We start from the raw sequence: 27852 nt of genomic DNA on the forward strand, positions 1-27852 counted from the left end.
CTTGTTCAAGGGGTGTAATTGCGCCACCCTCCTGGGCGCTGGGAGCCCTGATTTACATATTTCTCTGCCCAGTGAGCTCTCCTTGGTGTAACTTGGCTCTCTACAGTACTGACCCTGGGGGAGCAAGTGCTGGCCTAGGAAAAACGCCAGCCAAACACCTCCCAGCCCCTCGCTGTGGCCAGGGGCTTAATGCCAATTCGGCCCTCTCTCTTCCTATCTGCTTTCCCTCGCCCTGTTCCCGTCTTCCCTTCCCTCTGTCCTCACCCTTCAGGCTTCCCTTTTCTCCCTCGTATTCCTCTTTTCTTTTCCTCACCTTCCCTCCCCTGTCTCTGTCCCTTCATTCTTTATCTTTCCCTTAAAATGTGCGGTCACTGTCTCTGTCTCTCTGCCTGTCGCTCCTCTATCTTCTCGATACCAAAAGGAGGAGGTTGTTCATCCAGTGGAGACACCCCGAGATCTCGCCTTCCCTTAAAGCTCGGAGGTCTGGTGAACAAAAGGATTTGAAGTCCTACCCTCACAGGCTCGGCCTCCTACTCACCCCTCAAAAGAGACAAACCTCTGGCGCCTCCGCCTTCCTCACCTCCTCTGCTTTTAGGTCCCGCCTGGGACCAGTCTGTCTTACATCCAGACCCTTCAGTGCGTCGGAGCCACGCCAAAGCCCGAGCATCCCTGGAGCATATCCCCGAGACTCATCTGGCGCCCTTGGGTCTGCATAGTCTTTACAACTCCTTGGGAGATCCTCTGGTTCTCCAAGGACTTTCAGAAAAGCCTGCCTCCCCACTGAAGCCTCTCCGCACCACCTGGATCTGAGGCGGACTTTTTAGGCACCCTCCCCCATCCATTCTCCCCAAGGCCTCGCTCTCTTCAGGCTGCTGCAACCCTCTCCTAGCCCTGGAGTCCAGGAGAGGCCTGGGCTCCACCTCCCGGAGAGCAGGCCCTTGCCAAAGGTAACCAACTTGCACCCAGCCCAAATCCCAGAAAGAAGGGCAGTAGGCCGCCTTCTTCCATAGTATCCCTCTGCCCAGGCAATCCAGCACTGAGGCCCGGGGCCTCAGCCCTAAGCCCAGGGTAGGCAGCGTTGGCTGTGATATTGGTTCCCTCCCTGTCCCTGGGTTGCTGTAGTGCCGGCAGGTCCAGTGCTCTCTGCATGGTGCCAACAGACACAGAAAAAGGCGGGTGGTCCGGGTTAATATCTGTTTTCTAGCTGATGTCCCCCTTCCTCTTTTTCTCCTCCCTCCTTTTCTCCCTTCCTCCCTTTCCTCCGCCCCCTCCCACATCTGCTTCCCTCTACCCCCCCCCACACACACTGAGCAAACAGGTCGGTGCTGGAGACTGGAATGCACCAAGACTTCCCCCTTCCCAGAACTGTCCATCTTATGTGCCCCCTCCCTGCACCTGGCACCCCCACCCAGATTCCTACTGGCACCGTTCTCCTCTGCCCAGACCCTCGGCATATTTATCTTACTCCCCATCTCCATCCTAGTCGGCCCCAGCCACTTCCTTTCTGGCTCCTGGTCGACGCCCCTGGATCTGTCTCCTAAAATGGCTCCCCGGACACTGCACACTGTCCCTGGGGTCGCGGCGGGGCCCCAGTGGGGGTCTTCATATGTCTGGTAGTGCAAAAAAAAAATGATCACACCTTCTTTCTGCTAGTCCCCTCCGAGTAGAGATTGCAGGCAGCCCATCACCCCCAAAGTGAAGCCTGCTAGCCTCAGAAAAGGGAAATGGAGAGGACGAACCATTCAAGTTCAACGACATGGCGACGGCAGCTCTGGCGGGAGCGATGCTTTGGCAGGGGAGGGTGCGCCATCTGCAGCGGCGCGCGGGCGCACAGGGGAAGGGGCGCTGGGTCCCCCTAGCATAATAGCGAGCACGTCGCCCCCACACACAACCCAGAGCATTCATTCGGGTCCAGAACGTTCAGCTCTTTGGCCCCAGCACTCTGCTTGGTCCTTCCCATAAAAAATAAAAATAAAAAAAACCAAAAACAAAAACCAGAGAAATTCACAGCCTCCCCGACCCGCGCGCGTTTCGCTAGAGAACCTACCGTGAAGACCCCGGCGCTGTGGCCTTGTCCTTGCTTAAGCGGCCCCACCCGAAATGCCGGGAGCACACCAGGCCTTTGGGGCTCCGCTAGCAGCTCCGTGAACATAGCCTTCCGCGCAGCGCGGAGCTGCGATGCGGTAATTTTGAGCCACCCAAGATAAGACACTAACTTGACCTTAACTTTGTCAGGGCGCCCCTGGTATCTGGAGAACGTGAACAGACACTGTCTGGCAGCTCTCGTAAAAGCTGACTGGGAAAGGGATTCTGAGTCATTTCATTTATTGCCACTACAGTTCTGCAAGAAAGCTTTTCCTCCCTGCCAAACTTTAATTATTTATGCTCTTTTAGGAAACGAAAGAAGAGAAAAGCAAGGGGAAACACCCAGAGCCAGTCCCTTCCCTGCAGAGCCTTCGGAAAGGACTTAAGAGACTGGAGAACAAAAATTATGGGGAGATCACCTTTGTCCAAGGACAGTTGGTCCCGCACCGTACCCCCCACCACCGCTGAGTGGGGGGTGGGGTGGATGCAGCTGGGCTAGACGAGTGATGGGGCACACATACACCTCCCTCCCCCACCACCAGACATGAATATTTACCTCGATTCTGGATTTCTCCTCCACTCCCCAGCATCCTGGAAGTCCCCTCAGCCCATCTCCATTGGGGAAAACCTCCAGGCCTTCAAAGCTTTCCTCATCGAACCTCTGAGATAGCAACCGATTGGATATGGGGTAAATCGTTCTGTTCTGTTCTGTTCTGTTGTTTTGTTTTGTTTTCCCCCTCATTCTAAAACCTTTGTCTTAATCCAGAGGCCGGGTGGACTGCAGCATTGCAGAGAAGGCACTTATCTTCCTACGAGAGAATGTTGAGCCCTCAGATTTCAGCACCATTTCTCCCTAGGATTTGTTTCTCTTCCTGGTTCCATATTTCTGCCTGGACTTTGCCTAGTGATGGAGACACCGTGGTCTTTGTGTTTGTGGGATACATTTGGAAAATACCGCTGATGGACATACAAGGTTTTACACTTAGGGTAATTTAATTTTCTTCCGGGACTGGTCTCCATGAACATTTCCCTCATCTTAGACTAACAAGAAGGAGCATAATGATTTAGTGCCATGTATTTTTTTTTTTAAAGAAATAGTCTCCATGTGTTGTCTTAGGGCCTGAGTCTCAGTAACTCTGGCTCTTCCTCTCCCCAGCCCTGGGGAGCCCACGTCTCGGAGAGGCTTCCGCCTTTGTTCACTGCTTTCGAGGAGGAAAATCTCTCTGTACAGACTCAGACTCAAGAAATTCTGCTTAGTACCACCGCTTTCCTGCCCAGCCAGGTGGGGAGGCATGTTAGCTACAGGACCTCAACAACCTCTTGCTTTTTTGTTTCCCATTATGTATGTATACTGCTATTTTAAAAATAAAGATCAATTAAAATTTATTTTAAAATATAAATCAAATCTGCTTCAGAAAAAGGGAGTTGGAATGTTGACTACTCAATATTAAAGATGTACTAGGCTTGTTTGCTTATTCTTCCTGTAGCTGGAAGTTAGATTTCACATACCCAAGTTAGGAGACAGGATTTGCAAGGGAGTTAGTACCCAGCAGGCCCTGGCTTTACCTGACTGTGTCCCTGCGTGGAGGGGCTTGAGGCCACAGTTCCCAAGGTAGCCTGCTGGATTCTATTTGAAGGCACATGGGGATCTTTGTAGGACAAAGCCTATCCAAAACTTAGCCAAGACATGTTTTGTTTTGAAATTTGAGGAGTCTTAAATCTTGGCATCTCTCACCCCCATAGTGTCAATCTTTAAAGCTTAAGAATTTAGGCAAAATACAGAATCCCTAACCCACAATGAGCTGTGAGTCCCCTTAATGTTTGAGATACATTCACATCTTCTTGAGATCTACCCCTGTTTGGATATTTCATGTCGATTTTGTTCAGTCTTTGATGCTCCATTTCCTGACTGACTCGGAAGCCATTTTCTCATTTAATGAACACTCAACACCCGAGGTGAAACCACAACCAGGAAAAAAAACTAAAACGAGTTTGATGGCCTGAAAAACAGTACAAAGGAATACAAAGCATCCTCAAAAATTGACATCATCCCCTTGACAACATGGCTGTGACTTGGCTCTTTATTTGCACTATGCGCCTAATATATACAAGGCATTGTTGTTTTTAACAAAATCAAAACAAAGTATTTAAGGCAACTATTAGTACAAAAAAACAAGAAAATTATTTTAAACACCAACTGAGGTCAGTTTGGCTGAGTCTCAATGATCCCTGTGAGGTGCCCTCCCCAGTCCAGGCCTTGGTCCTTCACTGAGAGAAGCCACTGGACTTTTGGAAAGAGTCAAGAACCTTTGGGACTTGCGCATCTTGCTAAGAGTTGGGGGAGGGTACTACGTCTTAGAAGAAGAGGCAAGGGTACTAGAGGGGCGGGTTCACTGAGAAGAATAGACCAGAGTTTACTCAGAACAACTTCATCCCTCATTCAGGAACCCTATCCTCCACAAGGCAAAACTGGCAGAGTCCAAGGTCTTAGAAGCTCTGCAAAGGCAGGCCCAACATGTCTCCAAAAGGCCACTATGGCTGGACCTTGGTGGGGTTGGATCAATGGTGGAGCATGAAGCTGGGCCTTGGAAAGGCCTCTTTCCCCACCCCATGACTTGAGGAAGAGTTTCTGCCTCTTGTGATTGCTCATTAAGGTAATTCAAGAAAGACAAATGGGCACCTTTACCCACCTCTGGAGGAACGTCATATTTACAGCATGAGTGTAGGACTTCCCTCCTCCCTTCTTCTGCCTCCCTTCTCCCTCCCCCCCCCCCCCCAGGCATATCATTTCCTCTTCTTTGTGCAGCGAAGCCTCAAAGCAGACCAGTAGCTCTACCCTGACCACAGCTCAGCTACGGGGGTCTAGTTACGAGGCACATGGGCTTGGCCCAGGCATGAGGTTGGAGATGTGGGAGAATTTTGCCAGCCTTGCCTAAAGATTGTGGTTTGTTCTGTTATTCCAGCCTCTCTTATCTCATTTCTGAGAAGGAAGTCTTGTAGACCATTCTACTCATCTGAAAGGCTGAGATTTTCCCGGCTGAGATTCCAAAATACTCAGTCTCCTTTCCCCAAGTTTGAGGTCTAGGGTGGCTTTTGTCTCCCCCGAATTATCCAGGGCAGACGGGAGGGAAAATTAAGCGTTTTGCTTTCTTCAGGATGGAAATCTGGCTTTGGCACAAAGGGTTTCTGCTCAAGAGACTGAAGTTATCTGTAGCTCTTTCCACTGCGACCAAGGCTCGGGAGACTTCCTATGTTCCCTTCCTCTCTCAGCTCTAGCTAGGCGCCTGTTACGCCTGGAAAGAGCTAGAGCAAGGGGTTAAAAGAGAACTAACAGTTTGCAACCTGGAGAAGTCAGAGTATAAGGATTCAATAGTGAGCCCTGGATGCAAGTGTTACAGACAACAGCAAGGACAGGTGACCCCAGGCCCCACGTGGAGTCCTTTAAAGCCAATGTTGGCTTGAAATCCCCCAAACATCCCTTAGGAGCTACTTCTCAGAGAATGCAGAGGGGCCCAGCTAGCCTCATCTCCAAATCTCTTGCTGCCCGTTGGGGCTGCAGATTGAGTGGAAGGCTATGTGGGACCCGCAGAGAAGGCTGGAGCTCCGGCACCTCCTCCTCACGCCAGGCCTCGGTCCTGAAGGGCAGGCCTGGCGCAGCCGCAGCTAATAGAGCGCCAGCGCCTGCTCGCGCAGCACCACACGCTTCTTTTTCATCCGCCGATTCTGGAACCAGATTTTGACCTGCTGGTCGCTGAGGTTCAGCCTGTTAGACAATTCCTTGCGCTTCTGCCGGTTGATGAATTCGTTGAGGAGGAATTCGTTCTCCAGTTCTGCAATCTGCTGCTTCGTGTACGGTTTCCGCTTCTTGCGGGCCCTCCCTGGGGCGGCCCCCCATGGCAGGCCTGAAACAGAGCCCCAACCTGAGTCAGCCTGGCGTCCCCCCCCCCCCCGGTGCCCCCCGTCCCTGCTCAGGGTCATCTGCCCTCCTCCAGCGGTTCGCCTTGGCCGGCGGCTCTCCTCCCCCCACCCCTTACAACGCTCCCGGGCACCCTGCCCCCCATCCCGGCCTGGGGAGCGTGGGCACCGTTTACCGTCGGGCAGCGAAGATCGCAGGCAAGAGGCGACACCCGCCACTTGCACTGTCATGTTCAAGTTGAGCGGGCCCTTGGAGTCTTCCTTGAAGCCGGCGGCGCAGGGGGCCCCCTGCAGCAGGGTCGCTGAGCCCGGCGCGGCTCGGCCCACACCCGCGTAGTCGTACTTGGCCGCTTTGAGCGCAGCCGCGGCGGCAGGGGCCAGGCTGGCCTCGGGCGCCAAGGGCGGCCTGCTGCGGCCGCGCTCCTCGGACCCCGGGGCTGCCTCGGCCGCATAGAACTTGACCTGCTCTTCGGCTCCGTCCTTGGCGCCTGGAGGCTGCAGACCAAGAGGCCCCGAGCCAGCCAGGTAGGGCTGCGTGAAGCCTCCAAAGGCAGTGGCGCTGGCGGGCTGAGCGGGGGCGCACGAGGCGGGCGTGGCGGCCCAGGGCAGCGCACCGCGCGGGTAAGGGGAGATGGGGGGAAGTGAGGCCAGTTGACCTCCATTGGGTCGCAGGTTGGAAAAGTAGAAAGAGTCGGGAGCCTGCAGATTCAGAAGCGAGCCCACATAGCCCGCTCTGTAGAGACTGCGCTCACACATCTCCAACAAAGGGCTTCGGCTGCTCTTGCAACAGTATTTAGTTACAACCCGGAATAAGAGGACAGGCTCAGACGATTGGACGAAATTTTGCCTGCAGGTTCTTCAAAGCCGGTCATTTCAGCACCGCCTACATCCCCCCGACCCGTATTCCCCCCCTTCAGGGTATTAAGATAACACCCGCAATGTTTGATGGCGAAAAGACGAGGCTGCCCGCAGAAACGGAGCTTGCTGAGGGAAGGCCTAGCCTCTGAGGACCGGGTTTCGGTAGCTGGACTCAGGGTAACTTTGCCCAGGTGTCCCTTGGGACTTTTCCTGGTCCTGATTGGCTTTTAGGCTCCGTTTTTCTCCGACTACCTGGACTGGGCTCACTTCTACCGGATTTAAGTGGTAGCCTAGACATTTCCCAGTAAGCTTACCTCAGGGATTGGCTGGAGAGGGTCTGGCAGGGCCACCAAGTCTCCCTGGATTTGATCAATACCACACTTCTATCCCAATTCCTTTCATAGACATGACCTTTCAAGATGTGTCTCGCCGGATACTCTAGCAACAAGACTACGCGATTGTGGGGTCCCCAAGCAGACACACTCCAAGAAATTTACCGAATGGTGGAGAAGGGCGTCACAAACTGTATGGCGCCCAGGAAGGATGCTTCACACCACTCCTGGTGTTTGTCCCCAAGAACTTGGTCATCCAGATCCAGCAGGTAATCCGGCAGCTTGAGGAACCAATCGTGGCCAAAAAGCTACATTCCTTTTATGTCTCAGAGTCACCTTAGGCAGTGTGCCCTGTAAGCCAGCAGTAGGAAGTGTCCATCCACCCCATGGAGACAGAGTGGAGAGACTTAGTGTGAAAGGGTAGAAAAGCCAGAACCACCTGGTCTGAGAAGAGGAGGTGCACCAAGGCCATCAGCTAGCAGCATTCCTTTTCTTGGGCTTGCAGGCGACTGGCGCATCCTCAGGTCTGGCAAACTGGGGCGCAGGAAGGATAAGGGTCCCTCACAGCAGGCCCTCCTGTTTAATCCTGATGGCCCAGGAAGTTTCTCCTGCCTAGGGTATCAAAGTCTCCAGAGACCTCTCGATGGGAGTCTGCTCTAGCCTGCAGCAGGGCCCATGGTCCCTAAGCCAAGCTGGAATTGGTTAGACCGCCAACTCCCGGCAGGGAGACCACACAGGCGCCGCCGGAGGGCAAGGCTGACCACCTCGCTGAGACTTTATTGTGTGAGTTATGGCGACCAATTGGGAGGCTCTCGGAACGCAATGGGCTTCTTCCTCCTGCTAGGGCGGGGGGAGGGAGGGGTGGAAAGGAGGTGTGGAAGTCCAGTGCTCCTCAGGGCACTGCAGGAGTTTCTTCAGGAGCTCAAGCTAGGGAGACACACTCCATTCTCCACCCCTTTCTGAGAGGTGAGGTAGGTGTAGACTGCAACACCAGTTTCCTGGAGAGCTAGGAGACCCCAGGCCTTACAAGGTTGGCTTTTATTTTGGCCAACTCGCCCCACTTTGCCAGAGCATCCTCAGGCCTGAGCTCTCAGTTCCAGGAGTCTCTGAGGTCTGGGTGACTCCTACCTAAATGCACAGAGACTCCTGGGTATTTTCAAGGTTGGGGGGGTGTCGCCTTCCCACTCAGGCGGCTGTCAGTACGGTTTGTCCCTCAGGACTAGACTAAAGAAACTAAGTGAGAATCAGAAAAGGCTAGAACAGCTAGATTTCCTCCGTTGCTCCTCGTTTAGTCAACCCAATTTCAACCCCCACCCCCAGGTTTATGACTTTGGAGGTCTGGTAGGCAAGGTCTTATGCTAGAAGCTGGAAAACAGACACAGGGGTGGGGGTGGAGGGGGCGGGAAGAAGGCTTGGCTGGGAATAGGAATGAAGCAGTTGGCTGAGAAACTAAACAGAGAGCTCTGCCAATGCCTCCAACTGCCCAGGAGATGGCGAGCGCGCTCCACGCCTGGCGAGGTGCCGCGGCACGGTCAAGATCAACAGTGAAGGGCGATGGGGAGGGCTTGGGGTCGCGAGCTGGCTCGGTCACGGCCCGCTGCCAAGGAGCTAGGGATACGCTTCGAAAGAGGAGCATTGTGGCAGACAGGCGGAACCGGACAGAGCAGCCAAGGGGACAGACACTAGAAAGCGCTTTGGTCGCGTCTTTGGCCTTGCGACCCTGCTCCAAAGCTTTCTTTTCTTTGCTTCTTGAATTTCCAGGGCCATATCAACCTTAGTACTCTACCCACAGCGCTAAAATTCTGCCAGATTCCAAATCAGCTTTTCCTGAGCTTTCTCTGTCTCTAGCAGGAGAAAAAGCCCTTCTCCAAACTCCCTTTGCCTTCTGGGCACCCCGCGGGCTTCCCAGGGCCACTTACAGCTCCTCTTTTTTCCGCAATTGCGAATATAAAAGGAGCACATATAAATAACAAAGCTTTCATCTGTTACTGATTTAGCCATCAATCTAAATCCACAAGAGAGCGTTAGAGCGCAGTTTTAATCTTCAGCAAAGGTCTCATTTCTCTTAGGCACAGGGAACCGATCGTGCAAACTGCAGATGAAAGGGAAACCTCAGGCAATCCTCTCTACCCAATGTGGAAAACTTGGGAAATGGAGTGCGGCCTGGGAGGCTGGAATCTACTGAAAAGAAGTAAGGGTCAGAGATAAGGGCTGTTGGAAGAAGGGAAATAATAATAATAATAATAATAATAATAATAATAATAATAGAAATGTCCTTTTCTGATGAAACACATCTTATGAGACAAAACAAGTTATTAGTGATCCTACCCTAAGTGTAACATCAGGGACAATACGGCCCAGGTTTTAGAGGCTATCCTTATCCTGAGATTTACTTGCATTTTGTGTCTTTCTCTCTCTTTATCTTTCAAAACGAAGTTGGCCCTCCACAGCCAGCAGTAACATATGAAACAAGTCAAGCTGGGCCAGAGAAAACGAAAGTAGTTCCTAACTTTAGGACCCTGCGCCTCCTTGCAGAACTTTTAAGAGGGCCCTCCAGCCAGAAGAGTTTACATATTGTGTGATTTTAAAAATCTGTGTTTAACTAACTTGCATATTAAAAAAGTTGGCCAGCACTATATTGTTGTTAGCAGAATCTAACAGCAAGAAGTACCCCAGTTCCTCTGCGGCCATTTCATTGAGTGGCAAGGAGGCCTCAGAGCTGAAGTTCTTGGTGCTTAAAACTTGTGTCTAAAAGTTAGGATGTGTAGTTGTTCCAGTTGTCAGCTGTTGTGTGAAAATTACATGAAGAATGTGATGATAAGAATGCAATACGGGATAAGTCCAAGAGGTTTATTTGTTTTATTTTTGACTGCCAAATATGGGTATGCCCTTCTAATATCCAGAAGTGAAGATATTTGTAACGGGCATCTTGAGGTCAAAAACTTTCTAATGAGTTTTCCTGTAACCATGTACGCAAATACGTATAGATCCAAAAGTCAGCAAAACTGTTAAATAAATTGAAAATATTGAATGAGCAATAAAGTTTTATTGATTTTTTTGAACTGGTCTGGTAAAAATTTATCATTTCAGAAACTGAAAATGATCTCCTGATTTTAACACACACTACTTATGCTGGGGTGGGGGAGAGGATGGAGAGCTCAGCATGGAGGTTTCGACTTTCCTTCATTTGCAGATGTTCAGGACATAAGATTTTATAATAAATAACAGTTTCTAGAAGTAACAAAAGCTTGAAAATAAAAAGAACACAACTGTATACTCAGTGAAAAAAAAAGGAGAGATTATGTTTATTTGTATCTCCCTAGGAGTAAAAGGTGATTTTTAAATGCCTGGAACACTGCTCTCATATCCCAGATCACATACATTGCATCTACAAAAAAATAATAATCTTTCAGTTGCATAAATATGCAGGATTTTGAAAGTAGTTATTTAGCATCACTTTCAGAAGCCTCTTATTATCTGGTTCTAGGGCTCCTTAGTTGTGGAATCTGTTCGGTGTCTTAAAGCTCTGTTGCGGGAGGGAATGCATTCCATTCAGACAGTTAGATTCTTCACTGGGTTCTGGATAGAAGTTTCCACCCATGGCCACATTGGCTCAGCCTCTTTCCAGGGATTGAGGAAATGGCCTCAATCCCATTCCCACAGACCCAAGAACAAGGACAGGGGTGAGTTTATACCATCCAGGAGTCACTGCCGATGGAAGTTATTTAAATAACTGTATCTAGAGTTGGAGAAAAGGCATCCACAAGGACATATTATTTTCAAATTAAAGGTTATAAAAGTCATATCTACAGGGTATGTTACAAATACACAACTAAAACAGCAAGTAAGAGACCCAAAGGGAAGATTGTCTTCATTTCAATATTCATAAGGTAGCTGCTTTTTAAAGCCATCACAGTGCCTTCAACCTCCAGTTTTCAGACTTTCCCAATGACCCCGAATCTTTGAGTGCCTAGAGCTGTTTCCACTTGCTTCAGGGCAACTTCTGAGAACTAATAATTCAATTACACAATCACAGGATATGAATGACTGAAAACTGTTCAGGCATAATGAATTATGGACATAAGCAGTGTTGGAAACACATATCAAGTTTTTTTTTAAGTTTAAACCCCTTATATTCAACAGGCACTTCTGAAATTCATTTGTGGGGATTATTCAAAAATCCTTCAAGTTTTAAATACTGGCCTGGAGGGAGAAACAGAATGCTAAAAATATCATAAAAATAAACCTAGACAAAAAACAAAAACAATAGTAAGCAAGTAAGAAACAAAACTACAAAGTCAGGGTGGGCAGTAAAAGGTTTTTGAGCCAGATAAGAGTCAGGAGAGAACAAAAATTCACAACATTTGCCATCATTGGCAGGGAAGTGGGGAATTAAATACATTTTCAAGTCTTTCCAAAGGTCTTTTGGAGAAAGCATTTAAACTGTCTGTGGCCACCCTGGCCCACATCAGGAGACCGTATCTTTGAGTTTGGAGACAATTTTCTTGTCTTTCACTCTTCGGTTCTGAAACCAAATGGTTACTTGTCTCTCGGATAGGTTCGTGGCAGCTGAAATCCGCCGCCGCTTGTCCTTGTTAATGAACTTGTTAATGGCATACTCGTTCTCCAGTTCTTTGAGCTGCAGTTTGGTGTAGGGTACCCTTTTCTTCCGTCCCCGTCGGTAGACACACATGTCCGGCTGATTTAAAGCCACATCTCCTGGCACAAACAACAGCATGGGAAAAATTAGACTGGGATACTTGGAGGCTCTAGCTTGGAAGTGTGTGTGTGTTAGTATTTGGGGAAGGTTAGAGAATAAAGAAAACCAGATTGTTTACACTTTATTATTATTTACACATTATTAAAGAAAGACTATTTGCACTTCAAAACAAAGGCTAATTTGATGGATCATCTTGCTTTTTCAAACGGGCATCTTAACAAGCCTGTGATTTTTATGGTCTGGTTATTGGGGGGAAGCTCATAAGAACAGTATCTGTGATTGCTAGTTGCATACATGCAAGCACACACACACACACACACACACACACACACACACACCACGGGTCTTTTACTGAAGATATCATTTCTCTGTTCCAGTGCTTGGAAGTTGGTGGGCTGCAAGCTTTATTGGACACTGAGCTATCGCTTTAAAAGTGAGGGCCCCAGCCTGTGACACTTTTTAAGAAAGAGATATCTTCAGGAGAAAGAGAAGCCTTAGCAAAGGCAGCTAAAGACCCTTGAGTTCAGGAGAAAGAGAGAGAGCCTGGCGTGGTGGCGCACGCCTGCCTTCAATCCCATCACTTGGGAGGCAGAGGTGGGAGGATCGCCGTGAATTCGAGGCCATCCTGAGACTACATAGTGAATTCCAGGTCAGCCTGGGCCAGAGTGAAACCCTACCTCAAAAAACAAACCAAAAGAGAGAGCGCGAGAGAGAGCGTGAGCACCTGCCCGGCACAGGGCAGGAAAGGATTGTGAGAAAGCTTAAATCGGAGGAATAGTTTCCAGATTCCCCAGGAACTAAACGAACTTTTCCAGTGAGTTAAATCTGGTTAGGCCCAGAATAGTCACCCACTCCCAAATAGGGGCGCACACTCCTAGCTTTTCTTATTTTACTCCTTCTCTCCCTCCCGCCTGTCCTTCCCTTTTCTCCATTACCCCTACCTGGAAAGGACGATTTCCAAAAATGGGACCCCTGCGGCTGGTCCTTGGCACAGTACACCTGGCTGTTCCACCCGTTGGCTAGCGTCCAGGACTGGTAGCCTTCCATGGAGATGTACGCCTCGTGCCGAGGTTCGCCAGAGCCGAAGGTGGACACCATGTCGAGATACCCGGGCACGTGCTGGTAGGGACTCGCGTAGCCCTGGTAGAAGGACACCTCTTTGGCTCGCGCGGGCACCTCGTTGGTCGGCACGCTGCCGCTCGCCAGGCCCGACACGTCCATGTACTTCTCCACGGGGAAGCCTCCAAGAGAGGCGTGGGGGGACGACTTGAGAGCGTTCTGCTGCAAGCCCACGCCGTGCGACATTCGGCAGCTGTAGTAGCCGTTGCCGAAGTGGTAGCCGTACCCCAGTGCTGGGGCTCCGGGAGCCGCTGCAGCGGCGGCGGGCGCGGGCGCGGGCGCCGGACACTCTTTGGCCGGGGTAGCCTCGGGGCGCGCGGCGATCGCGGCGGCCGAAGACGACGACGACGAGGCGGAGCCCGTGCGCTCCGAGGTCCCCGGGTAGGCGAAGCTTGAGGCCGCGGCCGCCGCTGCCGCTGCCGCTGCCGCCGCCGCCGCGGCCCGCCCCGAATGCGTCCCGGCGAATACCGGCGCGGAGAGAAAACCGCGGCACTGGCCCGGCGCGGCCGCCGCCGACGAGGACGAGGAGGCCGGGGCGGCCCCAGCGGCCCCGCCGTCCGCCCGCAGCCCGTCCATGTCCCAGTTCAGCGCGCGGCTCATGGCCCGGCCTGACCCGGCCCGGGCCCTGGCCTCGGCCCCGCGCGGGACCCCATGGCGCAGCGCGCCTCCTCCCTTCTCTTTTTCTCTCTCTCCCCCTCTCTCTCTCCCTCTCTCTCTCTCTCTCTCTCTCTCTCTCTCTCAGAGGTGCCCACTCCCGCCCTACTCCTCCTCCTCCTCCTCCTCGCCGTCGGCTTCCCGGTCCCTCCGCGAGCCTCCCGCCTCCCGCCCGCCCGCCGCCCGCCCGCCCTCCAACAGGTTAGCTCATCGCGGGACGTTTATAAAAACGAAGTTCAGGTTGGGAGGGGGCCTGGGCCGGTCTGGGGGACGCCTCCCGCCCCGAGGGCGCCGGCCGGGGACCGTGCCATTGGCTGCCCTGGGCCACGTGGGGATGGGGGGCGCGGGGGAGCCTGGCTCCCTGCCCCTGGCCAGGCTAGACCCACCCACCCCGGCCCCCACCCCTCCTCAGCCCTGATCGTGGCCCACCTCCGTTCCCGCCCTCGCCCAGACCCGGGGCGTTTGCTCCGCAGCCACCGCCACCCGTTGATTGCACGACGGCCCATCCCAGGCCTGTCTGCGACCGAGGCGGGCGCCGAGGCCTGCGCCTTGTCTCCACGATGGCTGTTATTTATTTATTTATTTATTTATTTATTTATTTATTTATTTATTTATTTATTGCCACCTCTCTTCCGAAGGAGTAAATGAAGACGAAAGACAAGGATGGCCAGAAGAGGGAAAGGCCGCTTTTAAAACAAAAACCCTGTTGCTTCATCTTTCATTAGCTGACTTCTAGACACTAAGTTTGAGGGAGTCTATTTTTTCCTATCTTGCTCTTTCCTAAACGGGTAAAAGACATTTCACACATAGACCAAGTAGAGCTTATAGAGCATATTCTACACACACACACACACACACACACACACACACACACACACACACGGCGCCCAGGAAATACCCACGAAGCGCCCTTTCAAGTAGGGCAAAAGCAAGGACCCACCTTGGCACAAGCCTGACAATTTGCAGCCAGAACGTCCGTCCGTAGCTGCCTGGTCTATGCCTCCGCACTACCAGCCAGGAGTGGTCTGGCGAGTGGCCTTCCCAGTCCCAGCTGGCCCTGCTCCCCTGACCTCGTGAAGGCTTGAAGAGCGCAAGACAAGAAAGTCACTCTGCAGCCCACCGCGAGCATCTCCTCCACCCGTGTCCTGTCTGTCCACAGCCCACTGGCCTCTTGCACTTTGCAGCTCCCACACGTCCCCCCGCCCGTTAGTCACACCAATTAACTGAAAAACTTGACTTTCCCCAGGACCTTGTTCCCCTTCCTTTTTCAAGCTGCCAATTACTGAGGAGTGAGAGGGGCAAGTTAAGAGGTAAAGGAGGTGTCGAGAGAGGAGCGCTCCAGAGCACCTAGGTATGACTTCAAAGGGCTAGAGTGGGTCACTGGCAATGCTGGTGGGCTAATCTCAGCTCTAGGGTACTGCTGCCAGTGTTTGGGATGTCAGGCTAACTTCGCCGTGTACCTACCTTCTGGCCATTTCTCAGCCCTAGAAAGTCAGCGCAACCAGCCTGAGAGTTTAGTAATTTATGGGATGCCCTTTTGAGCTCTATGGTCAGTTTAGGTTTCTTAGGAGCAATATTTACATCCAGTGAGCCAAGGGTGTTAGGGTGAGTGTGGGAACCGCAGACTGAGCCCGTTTGGGTCGGCAGCATCCACCCTTCAGAACAGCTTATCTCTTAAGAAAATCGCTTCCCCAAGCCTGGGATTGGTGAGCAAAGATTGTCGGTCACCCACGTCCATGACCCTCAGAAGGTAGACCCGGCAGAAAGATAAAGGAAATAAAAAAAAAAGCTAGCAAAGCCTTCCGGGCCTGGCCTGACATTGCAGGGTGGGCTGTCAGTATTGACACGAAAAACACAGTAATCATAAAAGGCTCAAATAAAGGAGAAAGTTATGAGAGAGATGCTGGAAGAAAAAAAAAGAGAATTTGACATTTTTTTTAAAAAAAATTGAGGTCTTAGACATGTTCATGGTTAAATTCAAGCTAGAAGTGTCCTAAGCTTTGCAGAATTGTATGGAATTAAAGTTTGTTGGTCACACAAATTTTGGCTGCTTGGCAGAAGCAACAGTTAGCAATGGAAGCTGGATTGCACTTAAAGGGCCAGGTGATAAGGTTGCCAACTTTCTGGAAAGAACTAGCAATTTCAGGATTAAATCAGCCAACCATAGGCTACCCTGGATGCTCTTACTTTTTCTGTGTTTTCTGCTCTTTTTCTCAGAGAGGGAAAGACATGGAAATATTCACAATTTTCTTCTAGAACTTAAACAAAACAAAACAAAAACATTTCACTAAGTATTTTCAAAGAAAAGTAACTGTAACTGGTGGTGAATTTTCAATCTCTTAAATATTTACATGATTTTGGATTTCAAGTCCATTAGGAAAAGGGAAATTTCCAAATACATTTTAATGAAAGTTTATGTATTTAATTGAAATTAAAATTGGAAGAATGAGTTTGTCAAGTTCTGTGATTCTAGCTACCCTTCGATTTTTCATGCAACAAATTAAGTTGTGCTAGACTAAGTTTTGAATTAATGCTCAGGTTGATTTATCAACATAGTCTTGTTTCCAAATAACACCCTGATGGATGCTTGCAGGACTTGGGGCTTCTCTGCCCAGGCCAAAGGATATTCAGAGAAAAGTGACATTTTGAGCAATAAGGACTTTTCGCTTTTGTTATCCTGAGTTATTCCCTGCCTCCAAGAAAGTCTTTGAAATCTGCAGGCTTTTAGGCAGAAGTTACCCGAGAAAGGGACTCTAAGGGGCTATGTGTAGAACTCAAAACCTCAGTACTTCAAAGGAGCTAGTGTTGGTGGACCAGAGAGTTGTGGCTGAGTTCTGGGGTTGCTCTGTGTGTGAACTACTGAGGTCGATAGTTTACAGGATGGGTTGGTAGGTATGGGAAGAATTTTGAGGCTGGGTTGTTAGAAACATTTCATTTAGTGCATATATCCAGCGTCTGAAATGATTCTGGTTTAAATTTAGTTGTAATCACTTCTCTTTTATTTGTTTTTGTTCGTTTGAATCACCGACTCACTCTATAGCCCAGGATGACCTGGAACTTATTATGTAGCCAAGGCTGGCCTTGAATTCCCTCAATGCTGACATTGAGAGGCACGAGCCACCATGCCTGATTTATGATCATTTGCTCTAGTTGTCAAGGAACACAAGATGAGCCCCACCTTGGTGTGTGAGTATGTCACATTGGGATTTTAATACAAAGAAATAGTTTTGGTTATATGAAAGGCTTGAGTTGTTTCCAAATACTTACATTTTGTTCAGTGAAAGGTTTTGCTACATTTCCCTGATTTTGGTGAAAACTTCACCATACCATTAAAGTCCTCCTTATTTTCCTCTTCTTCCCTGTCCTCTGCATGCACCCTTTTGAGAAAGGAATCTATTCCAAAAGTCACATCTTAGCTTCTTTTCTTCCTTGTGGATAATCTTGCCACTTGTGTTCCTGTCTTGGGCTGGGGAATGGGTGAATACAGGCTAAGATGTGTATTTATGGAAGTTGCCCAGCTTGCAGAGACAGCAATGAGTTCAATTCACCTCATAACCAGCAGAGATTAAGAGCAGGGTGAGAGGGTCCTATCAAAGTGGGGTCCTAGGGAGCCTTTTGAAAGAGTTTACCTTGATCATCACAATCAGGAAGTTCAGGACACCCTGCTAATTAACTTGTGTGAAGCCCAGAGTTCAGGAGAAAGACTCAATTTTCATGCAAAGTCTTAAGTCTGGCAGAACTGGCTAGATAGTGTTCCTAACCATGCTTGTCTCCTGCTAATTCTGAAGCTACTTTTCCTTTCCAAGTAATAACCAATTTCTCTCAGGTTGGAAATAGGAAGAAAAAGTATGAAGAAAAACAAAACAAAAACAGACCTCTAGGTGCAGAAAGGGGGCTCTATCAACAGCCAGATGATAGAGCCCTGTATTGGGGTATTTTCTGTGTCTTAAGATGAATTTGTCTTGGATTTAGCAAAAAAAAAAAAAAAAAAAAAGCCTCCATTAAGTGAAAATCATTTGCAACAAGATGATGATTCCCTCCAAACGTGTGTGTGTGTGTGTGTGTGTGTGTGTGTGTGTTAGTATTATTCGATTTGCTCCCCACAGGGCAGCAAGCACTTATTTAGGATGGAGCGGACTCCTCCTGCATTGGGTATGCCACAGTAAGGGTCCCCTCTTCCAAAGAAGCAACAAGACTGGAAAAGGGGTTCAGGAAGTAAGGCCTGAGCTGGAGGACCTGGTAACTTACTGCTTTCTTTTTTCCCAGTAAAAGCTAGGTTTGCAGTTTACTGTTTTGTCTGGCATCTCTAAGTGCGAGGTTGTCTTTAGAAATGCACTTTCGAAATAGCACAATTGTTACTGACTTAAACCTTCTTTACTTCACTGTTAGCTGCAAGGTACAATAGAAGGCTAAAACCGAAGTCTGTGGCCATTTCGGAAAATTCACATTCTCTATGGGGAATTCACATTGTGGTTCCGGACAAGGGAAAGGGGTGAAGGCTTGAAAGGTGCCTAGGATTGTAGGAGGAGTTGAGAGCCAGTGGTGGGGCTAGGGATCCCGGCACCGCCGCACGCAATTCCCCACGCCTGGCGCTAGATGTCTCTGCAAGTTCTCCAGTCGCATCCGACGCATACTGGATTCTGGCATGCGGCGGGTCTGAGTAGCCTCAGGGTCTAGGCAGAAAGTACCCACCCAGCCTCTCACCCACAGCCTTCTGGGTGTGGCGGAGGAGAGGAAGATGAAAAGACGGAAGTAACTGGACAGACCCAGGCGACGCCATGAGCCATGCCTATGGAGGGATGGAAGCCTTAAGCTGCTAGTGCGAAGTCAGGCCTGGTTTGTCAAATCCTGGTATTCCCTTATAAATCGAAACCTCCAGTCCTGGACGGCACTCAGCCCGGAAGAAAATGTGCAGGGCGGCGGGGCAGGGGAGGTGCCCTGCTGTGCCACCACACTCCACAGTCATAGTACTTCAGTGACCAACCCGGGCCGGTGGGCCCAGCTGCCCGGAGCCCTCCACTCGGAAGAGAGCCAGGCCCGGATCCCTGCACCGCGAGGCTCCTCTCGCAGCAGCGCCCGCGTTACTCTCGCCTTTTCCTGGGACAGACTTTTAAGAACCGAAATCTCAGGTCAAAGTCTTTACTAGTTCACCTCAAAGGACCCGCTGCACGAAAGAAACAGATATTTAGTCTGGAGGCCCAGCAACAACAGTAACAAAACGAAAGCTCGTTCAAGTCACTCCTTCTTGCAACCATGCGGAGAAAGTCCTCCTTACCGATCACCCCCACCTCCCGTCTTAAACATTCCTACCGATCCTGTGGCATGGGTTGGATTCTCATCTTGTCTAATTGGATGGGTACTGTACTTTGGTGATGGTATCCCGAAGGCACCAGAGGCTAAAAACTGGGAGCTTTTGACAAGCCACATCCCAGCCTCATCCTCTACACTGTGAGTGTTGTGGTTACTGTATTTTATCAAAACTCCAGCAGTGCTTCTCTCTGCCCTTTACACAGGCTGCATGTTTTTGAAGCAGGCCTGGTTAAAACAAACAAACAAACAAAAAAATGCTATGCAAGATTTTGAACTCGTTTGTGACAATATATTACTGGAGACAAGTTTAAATTGAGCAAGTCGTCAAATCTCGCTACGTCAACCGTCCCTCAATCCTGAAAAGGGGATAATATAATTGCATAGGAGTGATTTGGAGGTTAGAAAAGATTACATATGTAAAGAGCACAATAATTGCACAAGAAGGATCTTGTACAAATTAGCCACTATCACTACTAGTAGTGAGTCTGGAATCGAAATAAAGGGACATTAAGTATTGAGTATTAAGTATTGCTCCATGAAACGTTATTGTCTGCTATAGGCAGCTTAGTGAAACATTATAGGTGTCTTTTACTGTGAGTAGTTTCACTGACATAGTCTCAAATGTACTTGTAATAAACGTGTTAGAAATGCAACATTAACGTTATTTAAAAGGTGCAAAATACTTTTCAAAACCACTAATGAATGAAGGTGTCGCCGAGAAACGGTGTTTTCTCTTTTGAACAGACTGAGGTCAGGTTTGGCGCAGCTTTGGAACCAGAGGCGCCAGGTCCCAGAAGAAGAGAGGAAGTGGGAGACCCTGGGGCGGTGCGACCAAGGAAGGGGGTCATCTTCCGCGCCCAGCCCAAAGCTGTGGCTTGTGCGACTGAAGAGCAACTGGGAGCCGCTGAAACCGCGAGGAAAACAGATGGGGGCGCCAAATGACAGCAGTAAAGGCATCCGCGGATTTCCGCCCAGGCCGCCCGGCCACTGGCATCCAGGGCCTCGGCCCCCCACGGAGCCGAGTGTGGACCCAAGTAGACCATTTAGTCCCTAGGGTAAGCGGGGTATGGAGAAGGGGACGGCTCCCGCGTCCGCGTCACCGGGGCAGCGAGTGACTGCCTGGACTGGTGGAGCAGCGGCCGCTGGATCTGGGGAACAGGTGGGGGCGCCGGCTGGACTAGGCTGATATTATTATGCAAACGGCCGGAAAGCCTGAGCTAGGATGGCCACTGGGCTAGAATGGCCCATGGGTCGGGGGAGAGGGTCGACGCCCAGTCAAGTCCTCGCGTGTGTGTGTGGGGGGGGGCCTACGTCCACTGTGTTAGCAGTCCCTTCTCCCCGCCCCCAGCCGGGGAGCCTATACCGCGTTCCGCTTTCCAAGTTCAAGAGGCGGAATTGATTTTTCCAGCAAAACTCACGTTGTTGAAATAAGTTGGCGCCCAGGGGAAAAGGAGGGAAACTTTTGGCATTGACTGTGTATGTGTATATATATGTATATAAATATTCTTCACACCTCCCCTCCCCTTACATTTCTGACGCACCCCCAATGGGTCCAAGGTTAAATGGAAAGTGCCAATACACAGATGGGCAAATAGATCCAGGCTTCGCCCCCCAGCGCGCCCCAAATGTGAGTAGTGAGTGTGTCGGAGGGAGAGGAGGAGGAGACCCGGGTCGGGGTTTGAGTTGGTGCTGGGGAGGGGATGCCGGACCCGCGCCCCGCGCTGAGATTGCCCGGGGTCTCCCTGCCCTTTTGGAAGCTCCCTCGTTGGATCACCGAGTCTTGTTCTTTCCCTCTCTTGGTCTGTGTCGCCAAGCTTTCCCTCTTGGGCAGCGGACGGGTGACCAGGCATAACCTTCGGAGTTGGGGCAGATTGAGGCGCAAGCGCGGGAGGAGATGAGGAGCAGCTTTGAGTGAAGATTGATGTTCCTTAAAATGGTCGCCACCGGCGTCATTATGACTATCAAAGTTATCGCCAAGAGGCTCAGCCTCCAGCCTCGCGCGGCGACGAACAGCAGCAAGGTTGGTCCGCGACTAGCAGCGCTCCCACTCGCCGGCCTGAATACCCGGGGCCGCAGGTAAGGGGCTCGCCATTGCGGGCGGGGGGGGGGGCGCGGGGAAAGCGATGCGAGCCGGGAAGGGTGGAGGGATGTGAGAGGGAAAAGGCCGAGGCTCCCTTCCCCTCTTTTGATCTGGAAACCCTGTTACTTTGCCGCAAATACTTCGATTTGAGGAGGGATGGCGGGGGAGGCTGATAATTTTAAAAGTGGATTCGCAGCGGTACATAAGGCGCTGCAAATTGTGACTGTGTTTAAAGTTAGCTGTCGAATTCTACTATCAAACCATCCAGACTAGTTCATCCCCCCCCCCATCCCCCAGGGAAACTGTGTAGACGAGAAGCCTATCAGCAAGATTAGAGAAGTAAGAAAAGAAAATTCAGGGACTTCGAGTTCAGAACTCATTCAGCAAACAGTGTTAGAATATCTGAGATCTAATCATTTCTGTTTGGAGGCGCGGGGCCCAGCGCACCTCCCCAGCCACGTAGCAAGAAAGCGGTTTTTTTTTTTTTCAAAACTACAAGATTCATATTCTCTCTCTCTCTCTCTCTCTCTCTCTCTCTCTCTCTCTCTCTCTCTCTCTCTCTCTCTCTCTCTCCCCCTCTCTCCTTTCTTCCATTCTCTCCTTGGGTGGGTGGAAGGGAAGCACCCAGGCTTGAGAGGCAGAACTAGGGAGGGAGAGGACTCAGGGGTCCTATTTGTTAAATAAAAGCACATATTTGGTTCTGAAAACAGAAAGATAAGCAATCCAGACAAGAGTGGGCACAGGTCTTCTCCTCCTTACGCAACTCTTCCTGCATCCTCCCCTTTGCCCCCCCTCATGCCCCCAGCTTGTAAATGCTTTTTTTTTTTTTAACTTCCCAAGGATCTTCTCTGGAAAATCAAAGCATTATCTATTATTTAACACGTATCTGTGTCCATGGAAAAATGAGGAAGGCGCTGCATGATTAGGACCTAAGGGGCAACCCAGCAAACTGAGAGCGTAATGATGCCCCTAAATGAAGGGGGAAATGTGCCGCGGCGCGCTCTATTAATCAGACTGTCAATTTCACCCCCGAGGCCAAACCCCCGGGCGAGCAGAACTGGCTGGGAGCGGGCAGAGGACCGGAGCCTTCTTCACTTCTTGTGTCTTCTCGTCTCCTACCTGGATCTATTTGTCTGCTCTTGAAGCCGCCTTCATTACCCACTGACAGGAGCGTGTATTTATTTGCTTATAAACCTGTTACAATAAATGATTATTCGAACGGCGTCATTCGTACCTTAATGACGAGCGGGCGCTACTTTTTGATGAATGACATCTCGGGCTCGGAAGGATGTATGGGTCATTTTGACCAGTCATTCCCTCGCTCTGGCATCCCACAATTTTTCCGCCTCCCTCCAAAAGAGATAATAATATTTAGAGGGGCTTGCTGGGGCTGAATGAGAATTTAGCCCTAGCCGCAGCCCATCATTAGGACGGGACAGCCGCCGGGCCACTGTGACATTTTTTTTTTTTTTTTTTTTTTTTTAGAAAGCTGAGATGATGGAAAGAATAAGAAAAGAGATGATTCTGATGGAGAGAGGGCTCCACAGCCCTACAGCTGGGAAGAGATTCTCCAATTTGTCCGACTCTGCTGGCAGCGCGGTGCTCGAGGCCCTGGAAAATTCGCAGCACCCAGCTCGCCTCAGTCCTCGCCTCCCGTCTGCCCCCCTGCACGGCGCTCTGGGAGACCTCCCCGCCAAGGGCAAATTCGAAATAGACACTTTGTTCAACCTGCAGCACCCGAGCAGCGAAAGCACCGTCTCCTCCGAAATCGCTCCGGCCACCGACAGCCGTAAGAAGCCGGGCCACTATTCTGAGGCGGCCACGGAGGCCGACATGAGCAGCGACGTGGAAGTGGGCTGCTCAGCGCTGCGCTCCCCCGGCGGCCTGGGCGCCGCGCCGCTCAAGGAAAACAATGGCAAAGGTAGGGGCGCCAGCTGCGGACGCAGACACCCAGCTTCCTCCTTCCCCGCTCCGTCGCGGGCCCAGCCAGTCCCGGGCCGCTCTCTTGACTTCTGGCTAGAAAGCTTCCGAGAGCTGTCAGAGCCAGGACCCCTGCTAGGGATCGTGCCATCGGGCTCTGCTCCTAAAGTGCTGGCACAGGCCGCTGGAGCCCCGGGCGTCAGGCCCCAGTGCCCTGGCTCCCGAGTCCCAGCAAATGTTCCTGCGTGTGGGTCTCAGAGCTGGGGGGAGTCCACAGACCGCTAGCTAGCCGCGGACTCGCTCTCGGGGAAGGGGCGCCCTGGGAGGCTGCTCTGAGCCCCGCTGCTTCTAGCACCCCCAGGGCCGGGTGAAGGTGAGCATTTTTCTGGGTAGGCAGCCTAGCCTGGCGAGCCTGGGCTCCAGCGCTCAGGTCAGTGGGAGAAAGAATTGAAAAGTACATTCCAGCTCCTGAGACCTTGGGGTTCAGCTGCTGCTGTCTTGAGAATGTTACACTATTTTAAATTGTCAAAAGACGTCCGAGAAAGGTGGGAGGCCCTACAGCTGTCTTGAGTTTCCAGGCTTTGGTAAACCCCGGAGGTAGGCATTTTTTCCCCTCGGCCTATTTCGCTTCTTAGTGGAAAATTTCTAATGATTAAAAATAAAACAAAACCTTCCAAATTCTGTTTCTGTGATTTGGTCACGAAGGGGGCCCCAAACTTTATTGATTATATTAACGGCAGCAATTTGTAAGCGTGACAGACCCCATCAATTCCGGTAGCGGCTCTCCTGACACGACTTCCCCTCTTCAGCTCAGGGTTCGAGTTCTCAGCCCCTTCCGCGACTCATGCGCCGTGGCCTGTTTGTTTGCCAGGGTACACCGAGAGCGGCTCGGCTCCGGGCACCACGACGTCAGCGTCGGGCTCCGGCCTAAGCAGCCTGCATGGAGGCGGCGGCGGCGGTAGCGGCGGCGGGGGCGCAGCGTTGGGCGGCTCAGGCTCGGGCGCAGATCAGGTGCGACGATACCGGACGGCGTTCACCCGCGAACAGATCGCGCGTCTGGAGAAGGAGTTCTACCGGGAGAACTACGTGTCGCGGCCCCGCCGGTGCGAGCTGGCCGCTGCGCTCAACCTGCCCGAGACCACCATCAAGGTATTGATTCTGGCGCGCGCCCCCGACTCGGGGCCGGGCCTCCCTTGGGGTACCAGGGGTGATTTGTGTGTGTGTCTCTTTTTTTTTTAAACCACCTTTCTCCTTTGTGGGTGGCGAGAGCTAGCCGTGGACATCCACGGAGATTAGTCACCCCAGCAGTTGGCTTATTTATTTCTCCAGGGCCGAACCTGAAACGGTTGGCAGGCCTGGATGACCCGGGAAGATGCCCCAAACCCCGCGTCCATGCTAGGGACAGGACCCCCACCTGTGTCTGGTTCTGTCCACCGCTTGCCAAAGTGTCCCCTCTCCTCTGCCCAGGGTCCTCCTTCGCTCTAGGCAGTCAAGCCTGCTGGGCTTTGTTCTCACACAAACCTGAGATGGAACTTTTCATTTGCTCTTGATCTTGGAGATTTTATTTTCCACATAAATCGTTACTACACGAAGAAAAGGATACTGTATTTTAAAAATCGATTGGGTTGAGAACGTAGTTTCCTAAACATTTTTTTTTCTCCTGGCTAATGGGAAAGGGTATCCTTGGAGGGCGGGGGGGGGGGGACACAACGAAATTGTCTGTATATACTTTATTAATTTTTATTAGACGTCTAGGAGAAATAACTGAGAACTAGGTGGAGTTGGTGAACACTTCACGGAGCATTTGATACTTTACAAAAACACGATAGTCTTTGGGATGGGAGAAGGGCTTTCTTTCATTTAGGGTGATGGCGAATGATGTCTTTATTAAATACCATGTTCGGAACGGTAGGAAAAGTTCCCTTTCCAGTTCACGGCGACATTGCTCTCGCCACTCATTGAAAGCAAACGATTCCAACAGAATCATCCCCTCAACACCCTAATCGGACCTGTGCCCCTGGGGGCGCGTCCTAGCAGCTCGGAGGGCTCAAGACCTCGCGCAGCGACCTCTCAGAAAAGCTTGCCAGGCAGCTTCTCCTCAAAGGCTGCCTGGAATCCCCGAGCAAATCCTGGGATTGAGAGACCCGGTGTGGAGCAAGGCTGGGCACCGGTGGGTGGGGGGAGGGAGGAAGGAGGGAGAGAGAGGGGAGGGGAGGAAGGTTGGTTTGGGACGAGAAAATGTAGCAAGTGTAGACCAAAGCCCCAACGAGCTGCTCAGGAATGCGCCCCTAGACCTGGGAGAGGTGCTGCCCACGCGTGGCTGTGCCCACGGTCCCTGCTGGGAGTGCAGAGGGCTGGAGACCTTGAGATGCCAGGGGAGTAGGCCGAGGGGTTTAGGGTGCGTGGGGGGGGGGGAGAAAGCCCTTCTGGATGGGGAGACCCGGGGGAATGGGAGGAGGGCGGGGGTCTAGGGACCCCTTCCCCCGACGTCCCCTAACGCGGGCGCTGGCGCGGGCTCTCTTGTCTGCAGGTGTGGTTCCAGAACCGGCGCATGAAGGACAAGAGGCAGCGCCTGGCCATGTCGTGGCCGCACCCGGCCGACCCCAGCTTCTACACCTACATGATGACGCACGCGGCGGCCACCGGAAGCCTGCCCTACCCGTTCCACTCGCACGTGCCGCTGCACTACTACCCGCACGTGGGCGTCACGGCGGCCGCGGCGGCGGCGGCGGCCTCGGGGGCGGCGGCGGCCGCCTCGTCTCCCTTCGCCACTTCCATCCGTCCGCTGGACACCTTCCGCGCCCTGTCCCACCCTTACTCGCGGCCCGAGCTGCTGTGCAGCTTCCGACACCCGGGGCTCTACCAGGCGCCCGCCGCCGCCGCGGGGCTCAACAGCGCGGCGTCGGCGGCCGCGGCGGCGGCTGCGGCGGCGGCGGCGGCCTCCTCGGCGGCGGCGGCGGGCGGAGCGCCCCCCAGCGGCGGCTCGGCGCCCTGCTCGTGCCTCAGTTGCCACAGCAGCCAGTCGGCCGCCGCCGCCGCCGCAGCCGCCGCCGCCGCCTTGGGCTCCCGAGGGGTCGTCGGTGGTGCGGGCGGCGGCGGCGGCGGCGGAGGAGGAGGCGGTGGCGGTGGCGGAGGCGCAGGGGCCGCGGGAGGCTCGGACTTCGGCTGCAGCGCCGCGGCGCCGCGCTCCGAGAGCGGCTTCCTGCCCTACTCGGCCGCCGTGCTCAGCAAGACCGCCGTCAGCCCGCCGGACCAGAGGGACGAGGCGCCGCTCACCAGATAACTACGTCGTCGTCCCGCCGCTCTGCGTGTGCCCGGGAGTGTCCCCTCCCTCTGGGGGGCGCACCCCATCCCCACCCCCTGCGCCCCGCGCCCCGCGCGCGCTGCTGCCCGCTGCTGCCCGCTGCTGCCGCTACCGCTAGGGGGCGTCCCGGGGCACCGGAGGTCGAAAGCAACCTGCCGCGCATTGAGGAACGGGGAGGGGGAGAGTGATGGGTGGGCATCCCCCTCCCCAAATTACGTCTATTTTTATATTTTTTCCACCTAAGCCGCCTCCTCTCTTTTTCCCTTCGTCTTTTCCCGCCTTCCAGGCCTCACTTCCGGCCACTGTCCTGAGCTCTCTCGGCTTGGGGGGTGAAGGGCAGGGTGGGGGACGCGATCTCCTAACACATCAGTCCTCGAGGGTGTGGAGCCCTGGCTGTATGCTGTCGTCCGGGCCCAGGGCCCTCCGGGTGGGCCGGGTGGCTGCACATGATGGAGACCCTCCCTCCCCTCTCCACCACCACGACCCAGAGCGGGGACTGGTGCGCGCTTGTGCTCGGGAGACGGGAGCGTCGCCGCCGAGGTTTATGCTGCTGCTGCTGCTGCTGCTGCTCATCTTTTTCTCCTAGCCTTCCTGTCTATTCTTTAAACGAGGGTGGAAGGAGGTGGCAAATGTTCTGTCACACTGAGCTTGCTAGGGCCCCGGTCCCGGGGGAATGGGAGGACGGAAGTGAGAGGACGCGGCAGGCCCGGCGACCCGAAGGGCGCGAGGCCGGCGGGGTGCGCGCGGTGAGCTGCGCGGGCCAGGCCGGTCGCGGCTTCTCCCGGGAAAAGACACACAAAGCCGAGGTGGGAACGGGTGGCGGCGATGCCGCCTCCTCCTCCATCTCCCTCTGTCCTCTCTTGGTCTTTGGTTTCAGGGTTGATGAGATGGAAGGTTCGTGCATATTTTATGCAAAATGTGATGGCTAATGAGGTTGACCGTAGCCAAGGCCCGGGAAGGGAAAAGGGAAACCGAGGGAAGGCGAGGGCAGGATTGACAGATCACTGTAGAGAGGCGTCGTCAGCTCAGTTTTCCAATTGCCGGGTTCCACTCGATCTGGGAAATACTTGAATCTCTAGATATATGATATTATCCTAAAAAAAATTTCCTTCGACATTTTTCTAAGTTCAAACTCTGTATCCTCGACCTCTTCCCTCCTCGCTTTCCTTTTCCTCGGGTAAAAATGGTTCTTGGCATATTTCTCACGCACGTCTTGCAAAGCCACAGCTGGGTTGCTGAGACACTGCTCTGCCAAGCCCGGCTACAGGAGGGGTTTCCTTGAACTTGAAGAAAGGTACATCAAAACCCACCAGTGTTAACTGCCACGTCAATTTTGATGCTAATAATGTGCAGATTATGACGAAAATTGCCAATCATGCTCTCTGATGGACCTCCTTTGAATGTGGAATTGGAGAAAAGTTCCCCGCACGGAGACCTGCTGTCAAGTACTAACAACCCGCTAAGGGAAGTCATTAGGAGAGACGGATAAGAGACTCGGTACATAAAACATTGTTCTTGGTGCATAGAATGTATGTTATTTAATGTTATCTCTGTT

The 27852-nt window shown here is 52.3% G+C and overlaps 3 protein-coding genes across 4 annotated transcripts; 1 reads left to right on the plus strand and 2 right to left on the minus strand.

Annotated features, from left to right (window-relative positions):
- Positions 1-4859: 4859 nt before the first annotated feature.
- Positions 4860-7906, minus strand: Hoxd12 (homeobox D12). Of its 2 annotated transcripts, none has more exons than XM_004660316.2 (2): positions 6177-7904; positions 4860-5987 (listed from the first exon to the last, which is right to left on the minus strand). In XM_004660316.2, exons 1-2 carry the CDS (start codon positions 6754-6756, stop codon positions 5749-5751), a joined length of 819 nt encoding a protein of 272 aa, XP_004660373.1. In that variant the 5' UTR covers positions 6757-7904; the 3' UTR covers positions 4860-5748. The 2 variants fall into 2 exon arrangements, with proteins under 2 accessions (XP_004660373.1, XP_045004428.1); XM_045148493.1 differs by having other exon boundaries at positions 5728-5987; positions 6170-7906.
- A 3535-nt stretch (positions 7907-11441) lies between these two features.
- Hoxd13 (homeobox D13) lies at positions 11442-13629 on the minus strand. Its single transcript, XM_004660232.2, has 2 exons — positions 12852-13629; positions 11442-11909 (listed from the first exon to the last, which is right to left on the minus strand). The coding sequence occupies exons 1-2, from the start codon at positions 13627-13629 to the stop codon at positions 11659-11661; spliced, it is 1029 nt and encodes a 342-aa protein (XP_004660289.2). The 3' UTR covers positions 11442-11658.
- A 7309-nt stretch (positions 13630-20938) lies between these two features.
- Positions 20939-26276, plus strand: Evx2 (even-skipped homeobox 2). The gene is made up of 4 exons (XM_045148025.1): positions 20939-21069; positions 22559-22994; positions 23865-24142; positions 25524-26276. The coding sequence occupies exons 2-4, from the start codon at positions 22568-22570 to the stop codon at positions 26274-26276; spliced, it is 1458 nt and encodes a 485-aa protein (XP_045003960.1). The 5' UTR covers positions 20939-21069; positions 22559-22567.
- The last annotated feature ends 1576 nt before the right edge of the window (positions 26277-27852 follow it).

The sequence above is a fragment of the Jaculus jaculus genome, chromosome 4, assembly GCF_020740685.1.
Source record: "Jaculus jaculus isolate mJacJac1 chromosome 4, mJacJac1.mat.Y.cur, whole genome shotgun sequence".
Taxonomy (NCBI): domain Eukaryota; kingdom Metazoa; phylum Chordata; class Mammalia; order Rodentia; family Dipodidae; genus Jaculus; species Jaculus jaculus.